Below are 15,545 nucleotides of genomic sequence, written 5' to 3'. Positions count from 1 at the left end.
ATTATAATAAACATAATATTATTTATAACACAAATATTAATATTTTTAATATTAAAACTTTTAATTATTATAAAAATAATAATATTTATAACACAAATAATAATATTTTTTATATTAATACTTTTAATTATTGAAAAAATAATTATATTAATAATACAAATAATTATATTTTTATATTAATACTTTTAATTATAATAAAAATAATAATATTTATAATACAAAAAACCTAAGACCCAAGAATCTTGGGTCATGATGCTAGACCCAAGAGAAATATAATAATACTAATAATAATAATAATAAATTTACAATGCAAATAATAATATTTTAAATATCAATAACATTAATTATAATAAAAATAAGAATATTTTCAATACAAATAAGAATATTTTTAATTTATTTATTATTATATTAATACTATTAATTATAATAAAAATAATAATCTTTAGAAAACAAATACAAAATATTTTTAATATTAATATTTTTACTTATAATAAAAGTCTTGGATTCTAACGCAGGACCCAAGAGAATTGGGTTTAAACCTAATGCTTATGGGTATCTAAACTTATAGGATCCCGTTATGTAGCCAAATCCAAAGTTATTTTGGGGCTTGCTCCTAACAAGACCAAACTCTAATCGGTATTGTCCTAGCAGGACCCAATACATAATTTATTTATGTATTTAATAATACATATAATTTAAAATCACTTAGTAAAAAATTTAAAGATAGTAAAACATTAATTAAACTTTGAATCTTATACACTACGGTTATAAAATTAAAATATCTTCTATTACCCAAAACAATATTATATTATAATATTTATAAATTATTTTTTAATGGATTTTATTGTTAAACAATTCTCTTATATAATACAAATATATAAAGTATATGACGTGAATAAAATTTTTATTAAGAGCACCATGAACTTTAATATGATAATATTAGGAAAAAATTAAAAGATTTCAAACGTTTTTCAAAGAATTTTTGAAACGCAAAAAACAAACATGTTTTAATAAAAAAATTCAACACAACCTCACATGAAAAGCCATTATGATCACCCAACTTCTAAACAATATAAAAAAGCTCTCATCAATTTATTTTCTCTTTACTTTATGAAAAAAAAAATTAATTGTGAGAGAAGAAAAAAATTAAAAAAAATACTAATGGGTCCAGCTCCTAGTAAAACCCAAAGCTGATGGGTTCTGTTAACGACAGGACCAATGCTAATGGGTTTTACTCATAGTAGAAGCTAAGGCTGATGGGTCCAGCAGCGATTGGACCCAAATCTATTTTGGGTTTTTTGGGGGGCACGACCCAACTTAATATATTCTCTATGGGTGTAACCATACAGCCAGATTCAATCTCGATATATTTAAAAATAAAATTTAAAAAATATAAAAGTATCAACAATATTAATTTGAAGTAAAGAAAATAATAAAAAAATTTGAAATTTTTTTCTAAGAATTTTTAAAACATTAAAAAAAACATGTCTTAATATGAAAATTCAATACAACCTCAAATGGACAAAAATTACGATCACCCAACTTATAAACAATATAAAAAAAAACTCCCATCAATTTATTTTTTCTTTACTGTATGAGAAAAAATTACATGAGAGAAAAAAAAAATTACTGATGGATCATGCTATAGGTAGGACAAAAAATTACATAAGAAAAAAAAATTTACTGATCCATCCTGCTATGGGCAGGACCCATGTTGATAGGCCCTACTAGAGACAGGACCATGCTAATAGGCCTTATGTCGGGTGCGACAATTATAATAAAAAAATATTTCGAATACAAATAATAATATTTATCATATTAATAATAGTATTGAAATTGTTTGATAAAAGTTTTGATAAATTATTAACAATAACAATAATTAATATTATATTTCTTTTTATTTTTCTTCGAGGTATTAGATTGAGGCTCACAGGTTTGCACTTGATGCATAGGTTTACAGACCAATGTGCGCTGGCTTGCAAACCCGCTCATCGGGTTTTCAGTGAAGCTTGCAAGTTTACCTAGCACCCAGGCCATGACAGTCCTAGCACCAGGTGTTTGTAGTGTGATGCTGCTACTAATCACATGGTCTGGTCCTAGCATTATTGCTTGAAGCCAAGCACCATGTGTCTAGAGCTTGGGTTGTGTAGCTCTATCAAAATCCAAACTGATCATTTTGCCCCCAATTAAAAGGACAACATTCCCATTACACCTCCCTAATTCACAATGCATTTAGCAAAAAGCAAACGAAACACTGCAATTCACAATAAAATCACTCATAGTTTATGGTAACTCTAGTTATAGTATCAAACAATGCAATTCATAATAAAAATACTTATAATCCATAGTAATTTCCACTAAAATAAAATACTGATCCCTTTTAGTCATAATTAATGATATTAGTAATAATATTAAATTTATCTAGCCTAAAATTTTATGGTTTTAATCCCTTTAAATAGAACTTATTGTTTTTCTTCGATAATAATAATATTTTTCTTCAAATTTATTAATGATGATGATAATAATAATAATTTTACTCTTCAAATCAAATCTACTATTATTTTTCAAAATCAATGATATATTTTTCAAAATTCTTAATTATGATATCAATAATATTAATTATAATAAAAATAACAATATTGATAAAAAAATAATAAAATTTTTAATATTAATAATAATAAAATTTAAAATATTTATAATATAAATAATAATATTATTGGGTATGGTTGCGCAGCCAAACCCAAGGATATTGAGTCCTGCTACCCAGCCAGACCCAATATCGATGGGTTTGGTTGCGTAGCTAAACCCAACCCCCTTTTGAAATGTGTTAGGATCTGGATGAGCCGGATCCAACACTATTGGATTTTGATAGACAAAAGGACTTAACGATGTTGGCTCTTTTTGAAAGTGTTTTGGGCTTGGCATGACAACCAAACCCAACAATGTTGGGTCCAATTACTAAGCCAAACCTAACAACTTTTGATAGAGAAGGCAACACTCCTAGTTGTAATTCTTGACCAAAAACAAAGTAGAGGAACACCTTTCAGTGCGTTACAATGCTGTCCAAAATGAAATTAGTTTATGATTACAGTGTCGTCCATAATGCAATGTGTTTGTGTCTACTCCAACACGTTTCGAAAGAGTCCAACAGAAAGTAAAATCAAACAGTGCAATCTACAATAAAAACACTCAAAGTCTATAATGATTCGAAACAGTGTAATCCACAATGAAAACACTCATAGTCTATAATGATTCGAAACAGTGTAATCCACAATGAAAGCACTCACAATCCATAATAAGTCATTTTATAATAAAACATTGATATATTTTAGTTATAATTAATTAGTTAAACACTATTATTAATGCATCCATTTAACTATGCAGGTTAAATAATTTTTTTTAAGGCAAATGAATTATTATGTAGGTATTATTAACATATTTTTTAACAGCGAGTAAAAAATATAATTATGAATCAATAAGTCAATTATTACATATAATAAAATAAAGTGAAGATTATATGTATTAATAAAAACTTGTAAGATCTCAAGCTTATATTTAACATCGTATAAATAATTTCTTAAGAAAAAAGTTTAAATAAAAAAATTAAAAACAAATTATAAAAGAATAAAGTATGAAAAAAAAGAAAGAAAAGAGAATAGAATAAATAGGCCACGTGTAGAGTAATAAATATTTCCAGTGTAAAGAATTGTTTTTCAAAAAAAGTGCAAAGAAAAAAAAGAAAACTAAAAAAATATTACAAAAAAATAAAAATATGAAACAAAAATAATGATAAATAGGTCAAGTATAAAATGATAAAAATTTCAAGTATAAAGAGAAAGAACATTTAAGAAAAACTGGTTTTTTTTAAAAATAAAATAATAAAAAATACAAATTTACCACCACTACAATAAAAAATTTGAAAAAAATTTCAATTGTGCCATTTCTACATTTATTGTTTTTTACAGAAAAAAAATGTAAGGAAAAAAGAAGGAAAAACTAAAAAAAATATTACAAAAAAATAAATATAAAAAAATAGTGATAAATAAATCTAGTATAAGATGATAAAATATCATGTATAAAAAAAATATATAAAAAAACTTGTTTTATTAAAAAAAAAAAACTCATAAATTATAATTTTTTTTATTGATACAGTAAAAAACAATTAGCAAAATTTATAATTGTGCACTTTCTACGAGAAAACATCATTTCCTATAATAATAACACAGGATTTCCAGTTTCAACACCGAATTAATTGCTTTTTAGCTGTCTTATAGTGATTAGTGACCTTGAAAGGTTTGAGACTACACAATTCCAGCGGCAATTCTCTAAAGAAACTATTGTTTGAAAAGCTAGCATACACTAGAAAAGGTATGTACTTCCCAAAATCACTTACAATGCTACTAGAGAGGTTATAGCCAAACAGATTGATGGAAGTTAAAGGAAGTAATATTTGAAATGGTCTCTGGAAACTCCCCATGAAGCTGGTTGGTGTTGAGATCAAGGATTTGCAGCTCGTCAAATTTTCAACTTCTAGTGGAATTTTACCGTTGATGTTATTTGAGAAAAGATTCAAGGATTAAAGATTTGTGAGATTCCATAATGTTGGAGGAAGGGGGCCTAAAAGCTAGTTTCCTGGAAGGTCTAGACTTAATAACTCCTTCAAGTTTCCTATCTCACTGTCATTTTCTCAATTTCTAGAGGAATATTTTCAAAAACAAATTGAGTTGGTAGATTTTGAGTAGCATTGCCAAGTAGGTGATGTTAGTACAAAGGCCAAGCTCAAGAGGGATCGTTGAGCTGGCCTGTAGAAGATGGAATATTATTTACTTGAAAAGAATTGCTGAACAATTCAACAATTTAAAGACCTGATATCGAACCAATGCTTTCAGGAATTTGACCACTCAATTGGTTATTTAGACTACTGTTTTTGAGATTGGAAAGCTTCGAAATGTTGGATGACAATGATCCTTGCAATGAATTGGTAAAGTGATTCAAGGTCTCAAGTTTTCCCAGATTGGTACAGGCCACTTCTGGTATTTGACCTGTGAAGTTATTGAATGACAAATCCAGAAACGTCAGGTTCCGGCAATTGGTTATAAAATCAGGGAATTCTAAAATCGTTCGTTGAGAAAAAAACTAAGATATTGCAATGAAGGCATGGAGAATTTGGACCAGTCAGGGTTTTCCAAGTTGTTTGCTCCAAGGTCTACGTTACCTTGAGCAGACTAGGAAGGTGAATAGGGATGATACTGTTGAGATTGTTGTTGTAAAGACTGAGTTACTGAAGCTCTGTCAACTGAGATGTTCTCCAAAGGTGCCCTTGAAAAAGTTGAAACTGAGGTCCAAGTAATTGAGCTTGGAGAGGCTGCCAATGGCTGATGGTATCATTCCACTGACATTGTTACGCTGGATGTCAAACCTGGTGAGATCAGTAAAAGGGGTGAAGTTGAATTGGGCCAGTGTTCAAGTTATGCTGAGGCTGGGGAGGTTTGTTTGAGAGACTGTTCGAGAGGTGGAGTTGCAGGAAACAGCAGTCCACTTGCAAAGGTTTTTGAGGTTGGAACGAGACCATGAACTAAAAGGAGGTGAAAAAGACAAGGTGTTTTTCAATTGGAGGAGAGCTTCAGCTTGTGTTCTTGCTGATGATTTGGCCTTCAATGGAATGATCTCTCCAACGCATAAATGGTTGGCATTAATTCATGAGCATGTTCCTAGAGCCGGCTCTGCTTCATTTTTCATTTTGCTTAAACTATGTTAACAGCTCTGGTAATAGTAAGGAAAGCAGTTAGAATCCACAGTTCAGAAAATGTGATTATGATGCAGACTTTTCTTCTGAGGAAGACAATGTGAATAGCACAAAAGTACAGCCATGTTGTATTATATTACTTATTAATCAAACCAATGAAAGAATTACAACTGCAAGCACGCATCAAGAACAACCGTATATCATAATTCAAGAACAACCGTATACCATAATTCACAAAGGGAAAAGGAAAATAGAGATGGAATCACACACAAAACAACACTCCAACCATGTTTAACGAACAACAGAAGTTTAACGAACAATAGAAGTTTGAGTTGAGTAGGTTCTAGCAGCATCACCACCATTCAAAGCTCTCTCTAGTCTTGTCTCAAATGGAGTGGAGTGCCAATTCACTCTCTTGTCCTGCAGTCCCAAAAAACTTATTCAAGTTAACAGTGCCAAGTGCCATTATCACTCAACATCTTAACAGGAAAGAAGTTCTACAAAATCTTCACTAGATATGTACCTCTCTGTACTTGCTGGTCGTGTTGGGTATTCCTTTGTACGAAGAGGCCGAGCCAGAATCCTTTCCGGAGCCACTGTGATTCCAATAAGTCCCAACAGTTCCTATTATTGGCATCTCATCAGGGCTACGACTTGGTGACCTCCTGGAAGAAGAAGTAGCTGAAAGCTGTTTAAGCTCTTCCACCGTTAGTGCCCCAAGAATAGGCCTATCATCAAAGCTTCTTGGTGAATTAGATCCCTGTGACATGCTTTTCTCAGGTGCAATGGCATCTAAACCAATTGAGCCAGGCTTATTGACTGGTGTGCATTCAGATGAACCCAACCAATTAGACAAGCTAGTATCCACCGCTATTTCTTGGTCTGGCTTATTACATTGACCAGCTTTTGCCTTGAAACTGAATGCCAATTCCTTAAAACCAGGCTCGGAACTAAACGACATTCGAGGTTCTTGATCCAATGTCAGATTCTCTTTCTGTTGCCTCAATGGTGGTTTTCCTTTTGCTTTTACAATCTTCCATTGACTTAGATTTTCAACTGGGTTCAGCACAGCAGCTCTCCTATCTCGAAAATTCCTATTCCCAGACAAACCACTGTTCATCACGTCACTATCATTCTCATCGTTAGCCAATTTTGTCATTCTAGACGTTGACTCTGCGGTTTCATCATCCTCATATACATCATCATAATCTAGCCCCCCGTCCTCCTCCTCCTCCTTATCATCATCATCATAAAATTGCGTTGTTCACTTAAAAATAGTGAATAGTGCAATTCTCTTGCATTGTTCATTGCGTGGATACTTTATATATATATACACATTTAGATTAGGAGAGGCGCCCTCTGTCGTTTGAAATATAACATAATTAGTATTTCTTTTGTAAATAAAATAAGTGGGCGTATGTGTAGCTTGAAACACGAAGTGTGTACGGTACTGTAATTGTTTTTACAGTTATGATTTTAAAAATTAAGTTTTTTTAAAAAATATTTTTAATTATAATTTTTAAAAAATATATATTTAATTGAAACAGTTGTAACAGTAATTTTTATTTGCAAAATAAATAGAATTTTTGAAAGAATTGTTTTTTTTATGGATTAGATTTCTCTCTAATTATTTTATTTATGTTGGTTAAATTATTTTTTTGCACTTGCAAGAGATATTTAAAAAATTCAAAAAATAAATAAAAAATAATTGAATTTTTTTTGTTAGAGCCTGTTTGGCTTTGCGGTTGCGGCTGCGCAATTACAGCTGTTTGGTTAGAAAAAATGAAGGTATATTATTCACTTCACTAGATCCCATATCTTTTCTGCGTTGAAAATGCAGAATTTGAAAAGCAAGAATTACTTGCTTTTTTTCATTGCTCACACAATTACACTGTTCATTGAACAGTGCATAGTGGTGCACTGTTCAGTGCAAGAAAATTGCGTTGTTCACTTAAAAATAGTGAATAGTGCAATTCTCTTGCATTGTTCATTGCGTGGATACTTTATATATATATACACATTTAGATTAGGAGAGGCGCCCTCTGTCGTTTGAAATATAACATAATTAGTATTTCTTTTGTAAATAAAATAAGTGGGCGTATGTGTAGCTTGAAACACGAAGTGTGTACGGTACTGTAATTGTTTTTACAGTTATGATTTTAAAAATTAAGTTTTTTTAAAAAATATTTTTAATTATAATTTTTAAAAAATATATATTTAATTGAAACAGTTGTAACAGTAATTTTTATTTGCAAAATAAATAGAATTTTTGAAAGAATTGTTTTTTTTATGGATTAGATTTCTCTCTAATTATTTTATTTATGTTGGTTAAATTATTTTTTTGCACTTGCAAGAGATATTTAAAAAATTCAAAAAATAAATAAAAAATAATTGAATTTTTTTTGTTAGAGCCTGTTTGGCTTTGCGGTTGCGGCTGCGCAATTACAGCTGTTTGGTTAGAAAAAATGAAGGTATATTATTCACTTCACTAGATCCCATATCTTTTCTGCGTTGAAAATGCAGAATTTGAAAAGCAAGAATTACTTGCTTTTTTTCATTGCTCACACAATTACACTGTTCATTGAACAGTGCATAGTGGTGCACTGTTCAGTGCAAGAAAATTGCGTTGTTCACTTAAAAATAGTGAATAGTGCAATTCTCTTGCATTGTTCATTGCGTGGATACTTTATATATATATACACATTTAGATTAGGAGAGGCGCCCTCTGTCGTTTGAAATATAACATAATTAGTATTTCTTTTGTAAATAAAATAAGTGGGCGTATGTGTAGCTTGAAACACGAAGTGTGTACGGTACTGTAATTGTTTTTACAGTTATGATTTTAAAAATTAAGTTTTTTTAAAAAATATTTTTAATTATAATTTTTAAAAAATATATATTTAATTGAAACAGTTGTAACAGTAATTTTTATTTGCAAAATAAATAGAATTTTTGAAAGAATTGTTTTTTTTATGGATTAGATTTCTCTCTAATTATTTTATTTATGTTGGTTAAATTATTTTTTTGCACTTGCAAGAGATATTTAAAAAATTCAAAAAATAAATAAAAAATAATTGAATTTTTTTTGTTAGAGCCTGTTTGGCTTTGCGGTTGCGGCTGCGCAATTACAGCTGTTTGGTTAGAAAAAATGAAGGTATATTGTGTAAAGGTGGTAGGGATAAAACGGTCAAGAGATAGGAGCGAGGAGGTAGGGTTTTGTTTTTTTTAAGACGAAAAGGGAAGTGACCGTTAGGATTCTTTCTCGAGGAGGGATTGGGGACACAGCCTGTAAATTTGGGATTTTGTAATTTTCCTTTGGACAATTACAAACAACTCCTTATTTTATAGGTGTAATATCAAGTAAGTCCTCAAATCTACTTTCAGTCTTGATTAAGTCCCTAATATGTCAATAAACTCTCAATCCAAACCTTTGTTCCTTTGGCAAATTACAAACAAGTCCTTATTTATAGGTGTAATCTCAAGTGACTCCTTAATATACTTTTAGTCTTGATTAAGTCCCTATTATGTCAATAAACTCTCAATCCAAACCTTGTGTTAGTTTAAGTTAATATAATAAATAATTATTCATATAAAAATCATGTGATTTACTTTTACCTTATTAGAAACTAGTGAATTCATTAATATATTGGGAATGAATCCAGACAAAGAAGAGAAAGGTTAGAGACCTAATTGAAATTAATCATAAAGATCGGAGACTCTTATGAAGTTTGCCCTCTTCATTTTCGTTTTCTTTTTCGAAATCTATCCACTGTGCCCGGACCGTTAATCCACTCAGAGTTAGTGGGTCCCGTGTTGGTTACGCCATCTCTTGCAGATTAGGAGAGGCGCCCTCTGTCGTTTGAAATATAACATAATTAGTATTTCTTTTGTAAATAAAATAAGTGGGCGTATGTGTAGCTTGAAACACGAAGTGTGTACGGTACTGTAATTGTTTTTACAGTTATGATTTTAAAAATTAAGTTTTTTTAAAAAATATTTTTAATTATAATTTTTAAAAAATATATATTTAATTGAAACAGTTGTAACAGTAATTTTTATTTGCAAAATAAATAGAATTTTTGAAAGAATTGTTTTTTTTATGGATTAGATTTCTCTCTAATTATTTTATTTATGTTGGTTAAATTTTTTATTTTCACTTGCAATAGATATTTTGATATATTTAAAAAATTCAAAAAAAAATAATAATTGAATTTTTCTTGTTTGTGGTTTTTATTTAATTTCTCTATTATCAGCTGATTAACTAGATACTACAGTGATTCAAAAGTTGATTTTCCATTTTTTATAGTTTCTAATGATTTTTTCTTTCAATTTTTAAAATAAAAAATAAAAACATAAATAAATAACAAAAAAAAATACATTTTTTTATGCTTCAACTAAACTTCAAAGATATTATTATCTTTTATATGAACCGTTGAAGATGGGGGGTGCAAAAGGCATCTGGTGATTGATCCAAAGATCGGTCAATGAAGTGGACATTTAATTTTAATTAATCTAAGTAAATTTAGCCATCATTTGTCGCATTCAAGAGACTTATCCACCATTCTAAAATAATATTTAATTTGAATTAATTAGATATTCGTCAATAAATAATATTTAATTTGAATTTGCCCACCATTTCAACCAGTATAATGGAATGTAGCTAGCTCCGGTCAATTTTAAATTAGAACAAGAAATTATATGCTCGGTACATATTATTGTAATAATTGAGATGACAAGCTTCAAGGAAGGGCATAAAAATTAGCAATGGGGTGAGAGAGGCTCGCACTCTCGACCTCAGGATAACTCAGAAGCTATGAGACCTACGCGCTAGCCAACTGCGCCACCACCCCAGATGTTGTTCGGATATCATTATTTATAATTAGATTGTTGTTTAGAGGGGTCAGCTTCTTTGATTGGTTAGCCAAAAGCAAAAGCAACAAAAAAGCCCGCAAGGCATCGGAAAAATAAACAAACCCTAGCCCAAAAACTCCCACGCTCCTCCTCCTCCTCCGTTCTCTGTCTCAGAGTCAGAAAGAGTAACATCAGCCTGAAAAACTTTCAGTTGACTGCTTCCACACACACACAGACGCAAAGAAGAGAAGAGAATGGATTCGGACGAAGGCACAGAAGAGAAGAGAATGGATTCGGACGAAGGAAAGCTGTTCGTAGGAGGAATAGCATGGGACACAACCGAAGACACGCTAAGAGACCACTTCAACCAGTACGGCGAGGTCTCTCAGGTTGTCATAATGCGTGACAAAACCACTGGTCGTCCTCGTGGCTTTGGTTTTGTCGTTTTCTCCGATCCCTCCGTTCTAGATCCTGTTCTTCACGATAAACACACCATCGATGGCCGTACTGTAATTATTCTTCCTCTCTCTCTTCTTTGGGGCTTAAGCTGCATTGGGTTTCCGTTAATTCGTTCCCTATTTGATATGATTTGAATTGATTATACATTTGATTTATCCCGCTTTTTCGTTGGATTTATGGGTTTCTTGTATTTTATTTATCTATTTATTTGTTTGTTGTCCAAAATGAAAGTTGCTGCAAAAATAAAAAAATCGAGTAATGCTAGCTAGCTAAATGTCAAGAAGAGAAAAACTCCAAGAACACACGAGCCGTTGGATCATGATTTTAGAGGGAGACCCGCTTGTAGGTCCTACATATCCAACGGTTCATGTATATTGTTGAAGTTTTTTCTTGTTATATTTTCTTAATGTTTAGCGTCACACAAAAAAATAAATTTTTTTCATGGAGCAGCTCACCAGTGGTTGATTTGAGATTTATAGTATTGTTTTGGTGTGCAGGAATATTGGGATTTAATCTGTTTCTGTAAAGTAAATGGTTTTGGACTGTGAGATTGTTTTTTAGGAGTTTTAATTTTGTTCATTGGCAATATAGGTGGAGGCGAAAAGGGCTTTATCGAGAGAAGAACAGCATACATCATCTAGAACTGGGAGTTTTAATGGTGGTAGAGGCTCTGGTGGTGCAGGGGATTTTAGGACGAAAAAGATTTTTGTTGGTGGCTTGCCTTCCACCGTGACAGAAGATGGATTCCGTCAGTATTTTCAAAGTTATGGTCATGTAAATGATGTTGTAGTAATGTATGACCAGCAGACTCAAAGGCCTCGTGGATTTGGATTTATCACCTTCGATTCTGAAGATGCAGTTGATAATGTACTCCAGAAGACCTTTCATGAGTTGAATGGTAAACTTGTAGAGGTAAAACGAGCACTCCCGAAAGATGCAAATCCAGGTAGTGAGGGGCGTGGTAGTGGCTATCGTAGTTATGGCTCCGCCGGAGCCAATGTAAATGCAGCTGATGGTCGAATGGATGGAAACCGGTACATGCAGCCCCAAACTTCTGTAGGTGGTTACCCACCTTATTCTGGATATGCTGCTCCTGGTTATGGTTATGGAGCAGCAAACAGTGGAGTTGGTTATTATGGTAGTTATGGTGTTAGTGGTTATGGTGGCGGAAATGCTGGATATGGTACGGGAGTGTATGGCATGTCTGCTGCTGTAAAAAATAGTTGGGGCAGCCAAGCTCCTTCGAGTTATGGTGCTTCCGGCTATGGTGCAAATGCAGGCTATGGGGCTGCATTCCCCTGGAGTGCTTCTGGCAGCGGTGGTTCTGCTTCTGCTCCTATGGGTCAATATCCAGCTGGAGCGTCTGGGTATGGAAATCAAGGCTATGGTTATGGTAATTATGGTGGAAGTGATGGACCTTATTCTGGTAGCTATGGAGCTACTGGAGGGCGTGCTGGGAATGCTCCAAATGGCAGTGCCAGCAATGGAGCTGGTGGGGGAGAGCAACAGGGGAGTGGGAGCTACTATGGTGACAGTAATGGGAATTCAGGATATGCAAATGAAGCCTGGAGGTCTGATCCTTCACAAGCCTCTGGTGGTTACGGTGGGGCTCATTCAAGATAGGCATCGCATCAGTAATTGATGATGCCTTCAGGTTCTTGTGAGAATTCATAATTAGGCATCTAGTCTTCTTTCAGTAGTGGAAGGATGGAAGTATGCTCGCAGCAAATCATGGGAATGGCTGGATTGCTTTAACCCAGTTGTATTTTGCACTTGCTTTCTGCTAGTATATAATCGCTAGTAGTTCCAAGTAGTAGTTACATCATTTCTCTGATAGCATTTGCTTTTCAAGTCACAATTGTTAGCTTCAAGTCGTATTTTTGTTTAATTGTTTACCTCTTTATCTGTTTAAGCTTGGAGTGTTGTTCTGAGCCTTTTCTGTTATTATATTGATGTTGCTTATGTAGGCATCTGATTGAAGGCTCTTTATTAGTTAGCATCTGTTGATCTGTGTGTATTCAATGCTATTTTGAGTATATGTTATTAGAAGTCTGATTTTCATAGCGGTACTGCTCAGCTTTTACATATGTTATGGCATGATTGAGATTGAGGGGTAGAGATATTAAAATGTATTGAAGTTTGAGGATACTGTGCTGGAGCTCTTCACATAGATTCCTACCTTGTGAGAGTAGAAGCAGTAACCATACTGGTAGTAAAATCTTGTGTGATGAGATAATAATTTCCTCCTGTATTTGCAATTTTTGTACAGGAGAGAGAGTCTTCAACTTCAGTTTGGGACTCATGGAACTCAAAAGGTGGTGATTGGGTTTGTGGCGTGGACTGTAATTTAAATTGAGCTTGCTAATGATGCTTTGTTCACCAGATATGTCAAGCAAATTTTAGAGTGGTGCTGAAGTCTTCCCATTCTGAACGTGTGGTTTGTGAAGGTTGAAGGATGCTATAATTTTCCCAGTTCATTATATATATATATATATATGATTTTCACTCCTTTCTTAGAGCTACCAATATAGAACTAGTTACTCTTTTGGGAGAGAAAAGTGTATGAAAGCCTGTGAAGTTTTGGTGAAAAAAGAACTTGGTTTCATTTTAGCTCATTAGTTGTCTACGTCATTGATTCTTGGTTTCAACTAGTTAGTCCTTCTGTAATAACTAATTATCATTTGCATTTCAACATTTATTTTGTACTTCAGTTCTGGGTGTATGCTAGTAGATCAATCTCTAGAATGAGTGGTGCCCGACAGCTGCATTGTCTGGTAGAAACGGTGTACCTTGTCATCTTTTATTCCTCTTCTTACCGGTCCCTACTTAGCACACTATTATTTGCTCTCTATTATTTTTGCTCTTGCTTTGGTTGTTATCATCTGCAAATCCCTTTTTCCACCAATGTTTTTCGTGCTGATCCCATTTGAGTTCTCATTTTTAGTTTAGGTTCTTGTGATTAAGCATGCTGAAGCCTGTCATGAAACTGGACTGATGTATTCTTGTGAGATCAGATACAAATGAACATTACAAATATATCAAAAACTGCAAGATTAGTAGCTGTGCATCAGCCATGAGTTTTGGAATTTGAAAGTTGTGCAGTGCTGGGATCAGTCATGAGTGTGTTTTTTTATTTTTTTGGCTGGGGGCACCTGCAGAAAGGGTGAGAGGAAGCATACAGGGAAGCTGTTGTTTTCAGATCCTTACACCGGAAATGAAGCTTGATATTATAAGCAATGCCCTTAAGGCCAGTAACGGACGTCTAGGTATCCAATACACATGGGGCTGTGGGCATGGTATTTTGGAGACACAAGTGATTTGGTTGTAATCATGTTTACTTGACCGGCAATGACGATGGTCTTTATATTTCAAGTTCCACAAACCTGATCCTTACACCGAAATGAAGCTTGATATTATAAGTAATGCCCTTAAGGCCAGTAACGGACGTCTAGGTATCCAATACACATGGGGCTGTGGGCATGGTATTTTGGAGACACAAGTGATTTGGTTGTAATCATGTTTACTTGACCGGCAATGACGATGGTCTTTATATTTCAAGTTCCACAAGCCTGATCATTATGATTTTGGGCTTGGTTAAATGTTAGTAGAATTTGTGTTCTGGATGTGGAGGATGTTGTTGACTGCTACAATTTCCTCCTGTCTTCTGACGAGTAACAGGCCCTCTAGTCGACGTGTGGCGGAGTTTGATTCGACTGTTGTTGAAAGATTATTTGGCTGAAAATGGGAATGGACCAACTTCTAATCCATCGGCTCTTTGCATTATTGCATCCACATCAGGACAATGTTTGACCAGTTTCTTCCGCAAGTTAGGTTAAGTAGTGGATTTGGTACGAAAGATTTTTCATGTTTGGATGTGGATGTGGGTTAAAGGCCCTTTTGTGCGAATGCACAGCCAAATCCACCTTAGCTCCATCCAGTACCACCACGCTCATAAGAATGACCGATGAGTAAGACCAAGCAAAAATCCACAAGCTACATTCCAGAGGCGCAATGCTATGGCATTAGCATAGCTATCAAGCTTCACCCTGTTCCACATGTTGATGTGGTGCCTCGTCTATATGGAGGTAGGCTCGGGCTGTTTTTGTTTTCAATCTATTCAGAAAGTTGATTCGGCTAAATTTCAACCCGGTTCGATGACTTGATGGGTCAGCCCCTAGACCTCATTAATTAGTCAAATCCGAGTGATAATTAAAAAAAAAAAAAACTTCAGCTCCAAATAAAACCATCATCACAAGGATTTCAAAAACTTCAGCCCCAAATAAAACCATCATCACAAGGATTTCAAGAACCCCATCACACAAAAGAAACTAGATAGGTCACTATAGCTTTAACCACCGTGACAATGACAAGGACTGGCAATCGCTAGATAGCCTGAATTCCCACCGTTGACCATGGCTACCTGTTCCTCCCCTTTCGAGATGACAAAGCCTATGGGAAGCGCGCGGGCTAGCTAGCTAGCATTCACGAG

The 15,545-nt window shown here is 33.5% G+C and overlaps 2 protein-coding genes across 3 annotated transcripts; one reads left to right on the top strand and one right to left on the bottom strand.

Annotated features, from left to right (window-relative positions):
- Positions 1–5,825: 5,825 nt before the first annotated feature.
- On the bottom strand, positions 5,826–6,994 carry LOC105125623 (eisosome protein). The gene is made up of 2 exons (XM_011026148.1): positions 6,270–6,994; positions 5,826–6,166 (listed from the first exon to the last, which is right to left on the bottom strand). Exons 1-2 carry the CDS (start codon positions 6,903–6,905, stop codon positions 6,056–6,058), a joined length of 747 nt encoding a protein of 248 aa, XP_011024450.1. The 5' UTR covers positions 6,906–6,994; the 3' UTR covers positions 5,826–6,055.
- A 3,681-nt stretch (positions 6,995–10,675) lies between these two features.
- LOC105125624 (heterogeneous nuclear ribonucleoprotein 1-like) lies at positions 10,676–13,121 on the top strand. 2 transcript variants are annotated; one of them, XM_011026149.1, is made up of 3 exons: positions 10,676–10,831; positions 10,871–11,106; positions 11,648–13,121. In XM_011026149.1, exons 2-3 carry the CDS (start codon positions 10,885–10,887, stop codon positions 12,677–12,679), a joined length of 1,254 nt encoding a protein of 417 aa, XP_011024451.1. In that variant the 5' UTR covers positions 10,676–10,831; positions 10,871–10,884; the 3' UTR covers positions 12,680–13,121. The 2 variants fall into 2 exon arrangements, with proteins under 2 accessions (XP_011024451.1, XP_011024452.1); XM_011026150.1 differs by having other exon boundaries at positions 10,676–10,834; positions 10,874–11,106.
- Positions 13,122–15,545: the final 2,424 nt, after the last annotated feature.

The sequence above is a fragment of the Populus euphratica genome, unplaced genomic scaffold (assembly GCF_000495115.2).
Source record: "Populus euphratica unplaced genomic scaffold, PopEup_1.0 scaffold58.1, whole genome shotgun sequence".
NCBI lineage: Eukaryota > Viridiplantae > Streptophyta > Magnoliopsida > Malpighiales > Salicaceae > Populus > Populus euphratica.
The sequence above is the reverse complement of the archived record's forward strand: the minus strand, read 5'-3'. Positions and strand labels throughout refer to the sequence as shown.